The following is a 13699-nucleotide window of genomic DNA, read 5'->3' as shown; positions in this document are numbered from 1 at the left end:
GCGGTAGTTGAAAGAGCCTCGGGCAACCCAGTGGTCCCCACCCTCTTGCATTTGTACCCTTGTGTATCGCCACCTCACCTCTTACGTGTGCGAGAGACCTGTGACTTGCTGCTTTTAACCAAGAGTTAAGGCAAAAACCAATGGCGAGTTATCCATTTTGATAGTAGTCTCTATGATTCTCCTTTACATTCAGAGAGCAAGTAGCCACGCGTGACCTGCTCAGGGCAGGGAGAATGCATATGGAAGGAGATGGCAAGTTGCCATCTGCCCACCAGCCAGCCAAAAAAAAAAAAAAAGCTGAAGCACAGAAGTCTCGGTCAAGACTCCTGGTGAGCTCCCAGCCCTGAACACCGCCTGGACTGTGGCTTTTGAGTCCCTGAGTAGAGGTCCCATCACTCTGTGTTTCAATTCTTGAACCACAGACTATGGGATTAATAATAAATATGTGGTATTTCAAGACACTAAATTTATGGTATTTTATTATAGCATTGAAAATACAGAAATCTTAATATTTAAAAAAAGGAAAAAAGAAAAGTAAAATTGAGTTACTGGCCACATGGAGTATTTATTAATGAAGATCCAAAGGTTAGTCTTCAATGCTCATTTCCATGATTTTTAGAGTCGATAATTCCTTGTCATGATTACTGCCCCCTTTGATTCTGGGGAACTGAGCAGAAGGGAACAAGGATGTGCTAAGACAACAGAGTTCCCTGGAAGGCTCAGCCTTTTCATAGTCACTGTCACCTTCAATGACATCCACAGAGGTTTCCTGATCTATTAAACTGTCAGAAATAGTTGGATTGTTTTCATCCCAGGTTGAGGCTTCAAGATCTGTTTCGTCATTGATCTGTTGAATTATAACACTTTCTGAATACTTGGATTTATGGCTGGGCCTCAAAAATTCACCCGGAAGAGAGAACATCTTTTCATCCTTCGGCACAGATGACAGCATCTCCAGGGCCTCCTGGTATTGGTGACGTTCATGCTGCATTACTGTATCCTCATCACTTGTGAGTTCATGTTGTTTTGAAATCAGAGCCTTTTGAAAATCAAGTTGATTCAACATTCTGAATTTTTTTTGCTTTTCTGGCTTTTCCTCAGATATACAGCCTAAGTCAACCTTCAGCCCATGCAGCAGGTAACGCATTTTCCCCTAGAATTAATGAAAAAAAAAAAATTCAATTCTGAGAATCATCACATTAGTTAAATTAACAAAACTGACCCACTTCTGCCTGCAGGGCTGCTAGTCTCAGAGTAGCACACTCACAGCCCCTACACCCCTTCCCCTCACAAAAGGCACAAGGGGGAATTATCTGTTTTGAATGAGTTATTTTAGAATGTAGTAAAACATGAAATTCTAAAGAGACAAACCTCCTCCAAATGATGTTTATTTTGATTTATATGTCGCTCAAACAGTCGTTCTAAAAACCTACAAATGATAAAGATAAATATTAATATCTTAAAATTGGATAAACCACTAAATGTAACATAGTTTCATAGTGTAAAAACCAACAAAGGCTGGAAAGTGGTTTCCAGATGAATGGTGTTCTCTGTGAAGCTGAAGAGTAATCCTTCCTGCTCTGTCATGTTTTCTAACCTGGCAGGCAGCCTGGCTTCTGTTACACATTTGTTTTTAAGTTAAATAATAGATACCAGTGTAGCTGAAGGATTGAGTACTCTTTATGTTTCTGTTTCAGGCGAGGCACAGAAGTCCCTGCAAAGGTCTCTCCCCATTAGACACACAGACATTAAAGATCCCTACACCCTTCACCAAACCCTAGAGAAAATGCTCTCACAGAGCTAGTTCACCTTGGCTCCTAAAGGATACCCTCCATTGATGTCAAACCTACAAAACAACCTCCATGTAAATGCCGGGGAATTATGCTAGCATAGCTAGACAGACAACAGTCTGCCCCACCTACCCCAGACATGGTCTATGTAGCTCTATGTAGCCCTTGCAGCTCTAAGCAGACCAGGCGTGTGCTACCACACCTGGCTCACAGCAACACTTTTAACTCTCTTCCTGCCAAAGCCCGGGCATGAAGGTCCTGTGAGAACCATATTAAAGAGAAAAGATTACAAAAAGCTCTAGGATGAGCTTCCTATCCCCTAAGGTCACAGGGTCTTCAAAGAGTTTAATCCACAAGTGACTACCTTCAGGGAACGTACCCTTTCTACACCAGGCCCAGGATCACACTACGCAGCCACAGTTTCCTGAAACACACTTTCCCCAGTCACCCAAGTTAACTCATGCTCTTCAATGATCTTCAACAATCCAGGACGTCTAGGTTAGTCTATCATTTTTAAAAGACCGAGAGTATCCTACTCTTTACAGCTACTGTTTACATTCCGGAATATTCACACCGTGGCATTTTTCTATGCTTATGGAATTGCATAATTGGAATTAAACAATACATACTATTTGGGCACACACACACACATTTTCAGATCAACAAGATGCACTTTGAATGTCTTTCAGTGTGAAGAAATCTATCTTGCACCATTCTTTCTCAGGCTGGTTCTGTTTGGTCTTATGAACCAATGTTAAATCTTAGGAGGAAAATATAAACAGTTAAGGAAAAATGTGAATGCTTTGCAAATTTTGGGGGGTTGTAGTAAAAAACATGAAAGTTACCATTTTAACAATATAAAATGTGTAGTCCAGTACTGTTCAACATATTTACTTCTTAAACTTATTAGTCTTGTACGCGTATGTATAAGTGTGCATGCCTGTGTACACACTCAAGGTAAAGGACAGCATCAATGTTTATCATTCTCTGCCTATTCCTTTAAGGCAGGGTGCTCCCAAACTGAAGCTCCCCTTTTCAGGTGGGCTGGCAGTCAGCAAACCCCAGTAAGCCTCCTGTCTCTGCCCCTGACAGCCCTGCATGCAATCACACTTGGCTCATTATGTGGGTGCTGAGATCTGAACTTGGGTCCTCATGGTTGTATAGCAAGTGCTTTTAACCACCGAGTCATCTCTCCAACCTCCATTAAACAAGATTTTTTTTTTTCTTCAAATAGAAGAGGTCTGGGAGTTTTAGCACACACTGACCTCTGATCTTTAATTCCAATAATGAAAATGTCTTCCTTCATTAAAAAGTAAACCCTTTGAAGCTGGAGATAGGGCTCAGAGGTTAAGAGCACTGGCTGTCCTTCCAAAGGTCCTGAGTTCAATTCCCAGGAACCACATGGTGGCTCATAATCATCTATATAACGAGATTTGGTGCCCTCTTCTGGCCTGCAGAATATGCAGGCAGAATACTGCATTAAAAAAAAAAAAGTCAATCCTGATGTAGGCCAGAAATAGCCACTTCAATGTCTGAGAAAGTGTGCAGAGCATGCTGTGGAGTCCTCTGCTCTGCAATGTGTACAGTTTCTCATTTGTCTTTATTAGATCTTATATAAGTTGTAGTAAAAGTGTTTGCGAGCTGATAAGATGGCTCACCAAGTAAAGGTCTATGCCACCGAACCTTATGGTTGAGCTCACCTTCCAGACCCGCAGAGTGGAAAGAGAGGATTGACTTTCATAGGTTATCTTTGACCTTTATAGCATGCTTGACATGTGAGTACACACATATATAAATGTAAGAAAATTTTGAAAACCTTTTTGATTCCCGTTACTGTTTCTGATAGCAAGGTAGAATTATGGAAGCTTTCCACACAGATAGCAAAAATTCAATTCATTATATAATCTGATATAATAATATTTAAAATCTATTGTTTTCTGTGGAGTGTGAAACAGTCTTTGCAACTTACTATCGATTATAAGAATATGATTATAAAAAGCAATATACCTTTTTACAAGCTTTAATAGTGTGAAAAATATTTAATGTACATCAACTGCCATACACATTAAAGAAAAATCTCTAACCTGTTAGAAAATAAACCAAGTTTCAAGATTTCATCTGTCACATTTTCCATGAAGTTCAGGTACAGCAGCTCTTCTTCACTGCAGAGGAACACGAGCATCAGAACCATCTCATGGCATGAGAGGCCAGGCGGGCACACCCAGCTCTGTCATTACAGGGACTGCTGCCCATGAGTACAGCGAATATTATAAAACAAATCTGTTTTCTCATGTTCAAAAGGAAAATAGTACAAATGAGAAAATACTACCCAATGGAGAAAAATTTCAACTTTCTGGAACACTCATAACAGCAAAAGGACTAAGAGAGCTGTTACCCAGGGAGGCAGGGTAGGTGTAATGCTATCAAGTCCTGCTCCAGCATCTTATGTTCAAGTTGGAAAATTTACTGAGCAGAAAGATTTTTTTTTTCAAAATCCTTATAAAGGAGAAAAGATTTTCTAATAGGTAAATTTATAGATAAAAATGCAGTAGTAATCTTTTAAATCACTTAAACACATCTCTACACTATTTCATGTCTAATTTTGGTACCTATTATAAGAAAGTTAGGATACTATTATAATTGATTTGAGTTAGCTCAACTCATGAATTAACGGAAAATGGCAAGTAGCTACTCAATTGATGAATACAAATATAGGGAGAGGTGGTTGTGATAAATCAGCATGTTTTAAAACCAACCCACATAACTTGCTTAAGAACAACCAGGCTTAGAAATAAGTGAAACTATAAAATAGATTATTTTCCTGAAAAATATTAACTTAAAACTGTAATTGTTGAGCGTGGTGGCACACACCTGTAATCCCAGCACTAGGGGAGGCAGACGCCAGCCTGATCTACAAAGCAAGTCCAGGATAGCCAAGGCTACACAGAGAAACCCTGTCTGAAAACCAAAAACCAAACCAAACCAAACCAAACCAAACCAAACCAAACCAAACCAAACCAAACCAAACCAAAAAACTTGTAATGTGACCTTTGACACTAACTATGACAGAGCATGCAATGAAGTGATGTAGTCACAGACTACCAAAGAGGCTCCTTAGCTCCAAATAATTTCTGGCAGGTTTCTTTAATTTATAAAAATAAGCAAGAATCTTGCACACTAATTACTATAAATTATTAGCAGATATTAACTTAGGGACACATTTCCACTAAAGATAAAATGCCCAACAATTCCTCCATTGGCATGGATTAAACAACCACCAAAGTTGGGTGTAGAGAGATGAGTTCCAATCTTAATTTATCTTATGTTTCCCCCAGTCTTAATTCTGCTTCCCACTACAGCATAAGGTCAACATGCTCTTACTCAGAGAAGATTTTACTGTCTGAAGAAAGCTGTGTAGAGAGCTCACAGTCTGGCCTAGAAAGAAGAGAAAGGGAAAATATTTCAACAACAAAAAGGTTGGCGTACATATATATTCCATGGTTGTTACTCTACATTACTAATGCTATGCTTTGCAATGTCTATCTCTGCACTTTCCTACCGTGATATAATTCGGTGGGTATGTGCATGCATGTGTGTGTACACATGTGCTACTATGTGCTGTTGCGTTTCAAGGACCTGTAGTCAGTACTTGTGGTCTTAGGCAAGATCTCTCCAGCAAAGGCCTGAGGAGGAACTGGGCCCTGCGGGTCTGTGCCCTCTCCTGTCAGCGCCAAAACCTGTCCTCATTCCTCCCTGTGAAGACTCTGCTCCCTTCATCTCACACCTGGTCTCTTCCAGAGGAAATGCAGTTGAGAGCTGAAACTTGCTAGTACAACATTTTGCTAGGTGATCATGCTACAGTCACTAAGCATGAGGGGCAGGGTTTAAAGAGCATCTCCCAGCAGCAGGGCAGACCAAACACTGCCATGTGCGAATGTTCCACATCACCAGTTTTTGGCTTTTGAGATTTTTATTAATATAATGGCTGTGTGTGTGTTTCTGTGTGTGTATGTACATGTGTATAGGCAAGTACCATGAGATCAGAGGACGACTTTGCCAGTCTCCAAGTCACAGATTTCAACTCATCAAATGGTAAGGTTTTTCAGTACTATTGGTACCATAGAAACTGGCTAATATCATTGCCAGAGAATTTGCTTTGAGGGTAATCCTTTCTAGTGTTGAGAGATGGCAACTATTGCAAACTAGCATCCCTTTTCCCTTTATTAACACATTATCAAAATGAATTCATTCTACCCTTTACTGAGCATTTTTAATATAAAATTTCCTTAGTAAGACAAACAGTGCCACAGAATTGTATAATACTCAAATATATTACTAGCACATGTAATTAAAATAGTACTTAAAGGTAAATGCTGTATGTCTATTGCATAGGAAAACAAATGGAGATAGGCTCTCACTCTATAACCCAGGCTGACCTTATACTTGTAGTGAGCTTCCTGCCTCAGTCCCCAAGTATGGATCCAGGTTCGAGGCTGCACTCACCTTCGTGAGGGCTGCTGCGGAGCCCCATCTTTAACCCTGTCCCATCCTAAGTTTTGTTCTTGTGAGGATAAAAGAGATAGTTTGTCTTCAGCACCATATGTCATATAATTAGGTGCCTGGAAGTAGAACAAAATAATAAACTTTTATTATAAAAGATTAAAAACCAACAAACTTTAATGAAAATGAATACCTAAAAGTACCTGATACAGTTTACCCAATCAGCATTTTCCCCACATTTATTTAAAGAGGAACTGACTTGATTTTTATGTTAATGAACCACATTTTAAACGGCATTAGGAAATCATAAGGTAAATCATAACTCACGGACTGGGGCAGAAGTCTGAATATGTAATCCCAGCTCTGAAGAGACTGGAGCATAAGGGTCTCAGCTCTAGGTAGATCTGGGGCACCTGCTTAGGGAGACTGATCTCATTACAAGTGGTCCATGGCCTTTAAAACATTTATTTTATATTATGAGATTAAAGTCTCACTATGTAGTTAACTGTCCTGGAACTTGATATGTAGACCAGGTTGTCCTCAAACTCACAGAGATTGCCTGCTTCTGCCTTCCAAGTGTTGGGATTTAAGGCATGCCCCCACACTTGGCTAGCCCTGAAAATGCCACATCTTGTCTGATCCCAGAGCTAAGCAGAGTTGGTCTGGTTAGTACTTGGATGGGAGCCATCACCCCGCCTACACATAAAAAATAAAAAAGATAGAATAGAAATCCATGAAAATGATCCAAATTTGTAGCTATTAAAAAAATTGAGGAAAAGATTCCATTATTAAAAATTCAAAAGCACATCTGTTTCAAATATGTCCTATATGAAACAACTGCAGTAGCAATGCATATGAACAATATTGACAAAAAATAATGGCACATTACTTGAATAGAATTCTTATGTGTCACAAACCTGGTGATATTTTATTTGCATCAATCTTTACAAAGTTATGTTTTTTGTTTACTTTCAAACAGGTCTTCTGTAGCTCAGGATGGCTTTGATATCCCTTTGTGCCTAAGGGTAATCTTGAACTTCTGATCATCCTGCCGCTACCTTCTGAGTACTGGAATTACAAGCAGGCATCACTGGGATTGGAGAAATGGCTCAGCGGTTAAAAGGACTCGGGTTCAGTTCCCAGTGCCCGCCTGGCCTCCTGTGACTCTCCCTGACTCCAGTCTGGAGGATCCTGACCTCTCCTGACCTCCCTGGTCACTTGTCATGCACATGATACTTTTGGGTAATGCTCTTGCAGACTGTGTACAATTTACCCTTGTTCACTCAAATGCTCATTTCTCTACCCCACTATCTGGTTTCAAGCCAAACACTGTATTGTGATATTTATTCTAAGCATCTCCTGTTTCAAGAAGTTTGTATAATCATGCCATCATCTGTTCTCTGGATTGCCAATAAAAGCCAACTAGCCAATGCTGAGCAATACAGAGAATAGGGTGGGATACCCTGGTCCAGTGAGGGGAGGAGAAAAAAAGTAAGGGGAGGATGGATGCATGAGGAGAGGACTTGGAAACATCAGGAGAAATGTACCAGACGTAGGGTATGGTTAAAAAGCAAGTATAATGTGGGAAATCTGAATGGGAGGAAGCTATACTAGCTTAGAGGTTTAGGATGGAGTGTTGCTCAGCATTGTGCTCTAGGCCAATTAAATAAACCCTAGCCCCTCTGTGTGGTTATTTGGGTATATAGATGGTTAGGGAGTAACCGCTGCTTTACTAAAAATATAAATCAATATTAATAATCTTTCATCATGGTACACACAGATGTAGGCAAAATACCCACAGACATTTAAAAAAAAAATGCTGAACATGGTAGCACATGCAGGGGCAGAGGTGGACCAGCCTAGTCTTTATAGGACAGCCAGGGCTAAGTAGGCGTACCTTGTCTCATAACAAAGCAAACAAAAGCCAACAAAAAATAAAATAAAAGAAACAAGCGTGTACCACTATATCAAGTTCATGCTGCAATTCCAGCTCTGTTCATGGTAGGCAAGTACTCTACCAAATATGTTATCTCTCCAGCCCTATAAAGCTGATTTATGCAAAATGCTTTCCGGTTTTAGAAGTGTGGTTAAAATGTACATCTACTGTAGCTGATAATACTTTACTAGAATTCTCAAGTCCTAGACTACTGTGAGGACCCATCCTTTTCTTGAAGGACTATGAAAATTTGGATCCCAATGTAATAAACTGGGCTTCTCACATTTTCACTTATCATTATGATGATGATGACGATGACAATCATGTGTGTATGATGTTTGTGTGTGTGCAGGTGCGTGTGCATACCACACTGCACATGGAGAGGTCAGAAGACACTTTTGGGAATCAGTTTTCTCCCTCCACAGCAGTTCTAGGGAACTTAGGTCACTGGGCTTCTGTGCCAAGCACTTTGACCTGGGGAGCAGTCTTGCCTGCCCTGCATTAGTTTACTTAGTTATCTAGCTATAAGCCTAATTCCTTCCATCAAAATTCAAGGTAAAAACAGTCATCATTTCTAAAGCCTTTCCCAGGCGAGGAATGTTGCTTATTTTGCCCTCATCCAAGGACCCTGCATGTTAGTTAGATTTTTAGGAAGACACTTGGCTCTCAGAGGATATTTTCTCCATGACCCTTAAGTGGCCCCTCTGTCAAAAAGCTATCAATGGCTGAGATGTAAATCCATCACTTCCTACCTATTTTCAGAAAAGAAAAAAAGTTGTATGATTATTTTATTTTTGTATCCCTGCAACTGTGCCTGATATTTAAATATGCAAACATATTTATGAATAATAAATTTAAGTTAGAGCATAATACATGATTGAAATGACCCAAATTGGATGAGTTTGCCTGAAAAATAATGTCTAAAACTATGACATGTTAAAATAAATCATTGCTAAACATTAAAAAATATAGTGTAATAAAGTTTATAAAAGTAAAGGCAAATGTAGAAGAATGGCATCTACTGATTCTTCTATGATGTATGATCTATAATAGTACAATCATGGACAATTCTTTAAAATATATAGGAATTGAAAAGTCAAGCTTCTGCTGGTCAGTGGTGGCACGCACCTTTGATGCCAGCACTTGGGAGGCAGAGGCAGGTGGAGCTCTGTGAGTTCAAGGCCAGCCTGATTTACAGAATAAGTTCCAGAACAACCAGGGCTACAGAGTGAAACTATCTCAGAAAAAAAAAAAATTAAACTTCTACGTAGCTTTGATAGTACCTTTAGCACCTTGTCTACCTTTTGTGTATGCTGTGAGTGGTTGCTAAGCAACTTTTCTACCACTGAGCTATAGTCCCAGGCCTTGGTTGTTTTAAGACACAATCTTGCTATATAGCTCAGGCTAGACTTGAACAGGCTATACAGTCCAGGATGGCTGCAAACTCATGAGCCTCATACCTTTACCAAGTGTTAGGATTATAGTTTTGAGACAGGTTTTTTTTCTGTGTAGCCTTGGCTGTCCTGGACTTGCTTTGTAGATGAGGCTGGCCTCAAACTCAGAGATCTGCCTGCCTCTGCCTCCCAGAGTGTTGGGATTACAGGCATGCACCACTGTGTCCAGCTCAGAATCTGTATTTTTGAAAATGTCATTAATATATTGTATTCATCCGTATGTTCAGCTAGTCAACCAGCTAGCGAACCACTAATAACAAATGACTTCCTAGATGTGGTAGGATCCATCTGGCCATTCAGAGAGCACAGTTGCCATCTGCACACAAGCACTGTTGCATGTTGACTGCCTTGTATTTAACAAGTGTGTCCTAGAGATTGCTCTCACAGGCCAGACAGCAGGAGGCATCTCACAAGTCACAGCACCTGCAACTCAAAAGCCACGACATGAATTGAGCTCATGCTTAGTACCTGCTTCAGGTTCACTTCTGGATCCTTTGAGTTCTTTGTGTTGGCTGCCCCATACTCAGTGCTAAAGCTACAATAGTCACAAAGAAACGATTGTTACTCCCTTATGAACACAGTGATGAGTCTTACTGTCAGGAAAAGGTATAACATAAGGGAATGAAATCCAACTATTTACTTTTCAAAAAATATGCAATTTCTAATTATATATCTGGAAATAGAAACAGACATGATTTGATTTGCACATGCTTCCTTTTCCTTGCTTAAAAAGTAGACTTCAGTTAAATAGCTAATGGGGTAGGAGAAATGGGACTATAGCATTTATAATTCCTTTTTTTCCATATTTCCTTTTTTTTTTTACCAATTGAACTTGTTCCTTGACTCCAGACAAGTATATTGGCCTTTCTGTTTCCTCCCCACCCTCTCCTAGCTTCTTCCCTGTTACCACCCTCCTTTCCCACACTCAGGAATACAGCATGCAACCCCAATCTATGTGTCATCCTTGCACAGGGGCCATGCTAATCTTCTGTCTCACTTCAGTTTTAGTATCTGTGCTACCAAACCCAGCAATGACTTCTTCAGTCCTCCTCCAGTCGATGATTTCTATTACAGACCCAATTCCTTTTTTAAATTAAATACATCCAGATTAATTTGCTCTCATTGCACCTTTTATCTATACTCATAATACCAGTCTTACAGTGTTTGTTTGAATAACTAAAATCTAGTACAAAATGAATTTCAATCACTTGGAAAACTTACTGAATATTTATCATGAACCATCCATTACAGGAGAAGGTTTTCTATTAAGGCCAATCATACTTAATTTCCAGATGTTCTCTCAACTGTCTAAGTCATCTGCAGCTGTTACTATCTAGGCTGTGAACACATGCCAAGAAGAGAGACAGGGAACTGGATACATTTTTATTTTCCCCTCTGAGCCTTACTATTTTACCACTGTTAACATGAATATATACACTTATGTCAATGCTATCTGATAATATATCTTAAGACTTCTCTGAAAATGCAACATTTGAAAACATACAAAGGTTCAAGAGCTATGTTTACAATAACTTGTGTAGCACTCGTATTTATAAGAACTTAACAAATCTAAGAGCTTAAAAAAATGACTATGCTGCTTCTAAAGACCTACTGGAAAGGCCACCAACTCATTCTAATGGAAAGGCTCGGCCAGCTCTCAAGGCTGGCATATAGAGTGCACAAACAAAGCAAGAAGTAGTGCTCATTGTTTCCATCGCCTGTGGCCTTGCTGTCAGCTGTGGACACACCATACGAACCTGCTGATTTCAGTCTGGGTTTCGGCTTCCATCCGCTGCTCTAGAAGATCCTTCCTTCTTTTGGCAGGTGTGTAATAGCGGTACTGAGACAGGAAGGACTTTGCTCCTGTTTTTAAAGTGCGTGGCGTGAATGGCAACTGCTTGTTAGAAAACAGGTCTGAGTGCTTTTCCAAAAGATCTCCACTGGGTGTCTTGGAAATAACTAGCTGGATCCGGTGGCCATTTGGGAAGGCACTCCCCGGCCTCCTGTCACAGCCATGTCCAGAGCGTGGGCTCCTGGGTGCAGGCTCTGTATAAGCCATGCTGGGTGGGGAGGTGCTGGGATACTTCAGGGTGCCATCCATTAAGATTTTGTAAGATTCAGGCAGACTTAGATTCACTCCATCTGAAGAAGGGACGAGTGACTTTGAAAATGATGGATATCTTGTCGTTTCTTTGATTAACACATCCTCGTCTTGTGGTTCCCCTGAGGGCTAGGAACATTTGACAGTCATCAGTCGCACTGCAGATTCATGTAAGTGGGAATCTCAGCATAAGCTTATACATGTATCTCAGCTCTAACTTCTGTGCGGCAGTGCAATCAGTACTTTTTTTTTCTCCAGTGATGGGACTGGATCCCAGGGCCTTGAGCTGCTAGGCAAGTGTTCTACAACTGAAATACCTTTCCAGCCTTGCCCTTATTTTCTAGAAGAGAGGGTCAGGCCACAGATGAATGCTGCTCTGCTCCTTACTCTTATGTATTCTCTGTTTTAAGAATTCATCTGAAAAGCCAGGCTTGGAGGCGCACGCTTGTAATCCCAGCACTCAGGAAGGTAGAGGCAGGCAGATCTCTGTGGGTTTGAGGCCAGTCTGGTCTACAAAGTGAGTCCAGGACAGCCAAGGAAACACAGAGAAACCCTGTCTTGAAAAACCAGAAAGAATTCATCTGAAAAACTAATTTTAGAATTTGTTTATAGCACAAGGAATCTTAAATTGATTTTAATTCATTTTTTTGATAATGTACAGGAGAGCTAACTTACAAACTGATATACTCAAGTAAGGAAACTACACTACTGCTTCCTGAATAGGTCCAGATACCTAATTTCCTTTCCCACCGTTCCTTCCCCAAATAAAGACAAAATGAGTTAAAATGAGTGTTCTGTATTAAATCATGAGTCCTTATGTCACCACTTCAGGACCTCAGCTTTAAAACGTGCTCCCAAACTAGACTCACATTACAGCTGGTGTACAAATTGCCAATCTCTTTTGAAAGAAATTTCTGAATCCTACAGAGCTAATTAATTAATTAATAATCATAAGAATTATTTATACCCACTGGAACGGTATAAGCTAAGTCTAGAGTAGGGAGAAATGCATGAAGCATTAGATTGCCTGTAAAAGGAAATTCTTATCAGTGTGATGTTTTACTAAACTGAATACCAAAGAGAACCTTTGAGAAGAGAAATACAAAGCTGGGGGCCAGTGAGATGGCTGAGTATATAAAGGTGACTGCTTTCAGGCCTAACAACCTGAGTTTGATCCCTGGATCTCACATGATAGAAGAAAGGAGCTAATTCTCACAAGTTTTCTTTGATCTTTACATGTGTGCATGCATATACATGAGTGCCCGTGCACACAACACACACACACATACACACAAAAATTAGTAAATGTAAATAAAAGTAAATTTGCCCAGTATATTTAATGTTTAATGCTCAGCAATGGAAAAAAAAAGGAAGAAGAAATACTCTTATCAGTTTGATATGGGAAGGCAAGTTGATTTTGAGCTAAGAGAAAGCATGAGCCTTACCTAGTATATTTTCATATCTCAAACTCTACCTTGGATTCTACTCCCCCTTGGAAATCAAGAGAGTGCAATATGAAATTAGTTATACTGACTGATCTGATTTTTAAGATTATATAATAGTTTCCTTTAGTTTTAAATATTGAACTAAAGGAATAGGTATTTGCACAGAATATGGGTAGCACATTGGTAAGGCCATCCCAACAGAGAACGCAGGCCACAGGAACATTCTGGAACAAGCAGTCTGCCTACATGCTCTGCTTCATCGTGCTGACAACATGTAATGTGATTTGCTACAAACTGGATCTATGATTTGGATTTATGCAAAGTTCAAGTTAAGAACACCTACCCAATTTGTAATCACAGAGCAACTGAGTAGTAAATCTCGTTCAGGGATATAATAGCAGAAGAAATGCTAGACCAACATTTTGGAACTGCCAGGTTCTGGAACAGTTGAAAACTCAGTTCAACTGAAGACC

The 13699-nt window shown here is 39.9% G+C and overlaps 1 protein-coding gene and 1 non-coding gene across 10 annotated transcripts in view; both read right to left on the bottom strand.

The window, feature by feature from the left end:
• Positions 1-451: 451 nt before the first annotated feature.
• Spata7 (spermatogenesis associated 7) overlaps positions 452-13699 on the bottom strand; it is a 34213-nt gene continuing 20965 nt past the window's right edge. For all 9 annotated transcript variants that reach the window (XM_060388001.1, XM_060388003.1, XM_060388002.1 and 6 more), the window contains 7 exons: positions 11438-11910; positions 10149-10215; positions 6294-6409; positions 5172-5225; positions 3875-3952; positions 1372-1429; positions 452-1153 (listed from right to left, as the gene is read on the bottom strand). In XM_060388001.1, the coding sequence (XP_060243984.1) occupies positions 587-1153; positions 1372-1429; positions 3875-3952; positions 5172-5225; positions 6294-6409; positions 10149-10215; positions 11438-11910 (1413 nt within the window). In that variant the 3' untranslated portion in view covers positions 452-586. The remainder of the gene's footprint in view (positions 1154-1371; positions 1430-3874; positions 3953-5171; positions 5226-6293; positions 6410-10148; positions 10216-11437; positions 11911-13699) is intronic.
• Positions 10608-10712, bottom strand: LOC132655509 (U6 spliceosomal RNA). The gene has a single exon (XR_009593313.1). It is a non-coding gene; the product is annotated as a U6 spliceosomal RNA (small nuclear RNA).

Source organism: Meriones unguiculatus, chromosome 7 (assembly GCF_030254825.1).
Source record: "Meriones unguiculatus strain TT.TT164.6M chromosome 7, Bangor_MerUng_6.1, whole genome shotgun sequence".
Classification (NCBI taxonomy): Eukaryota; Metazoa; Chordata; class Mammalia; order Rodentia; family Muridae; genus Meriones; species Meriones unguiculatus.
This window is presented reverse-complemented; position numbering and strand designations above follow the sequence as displayed.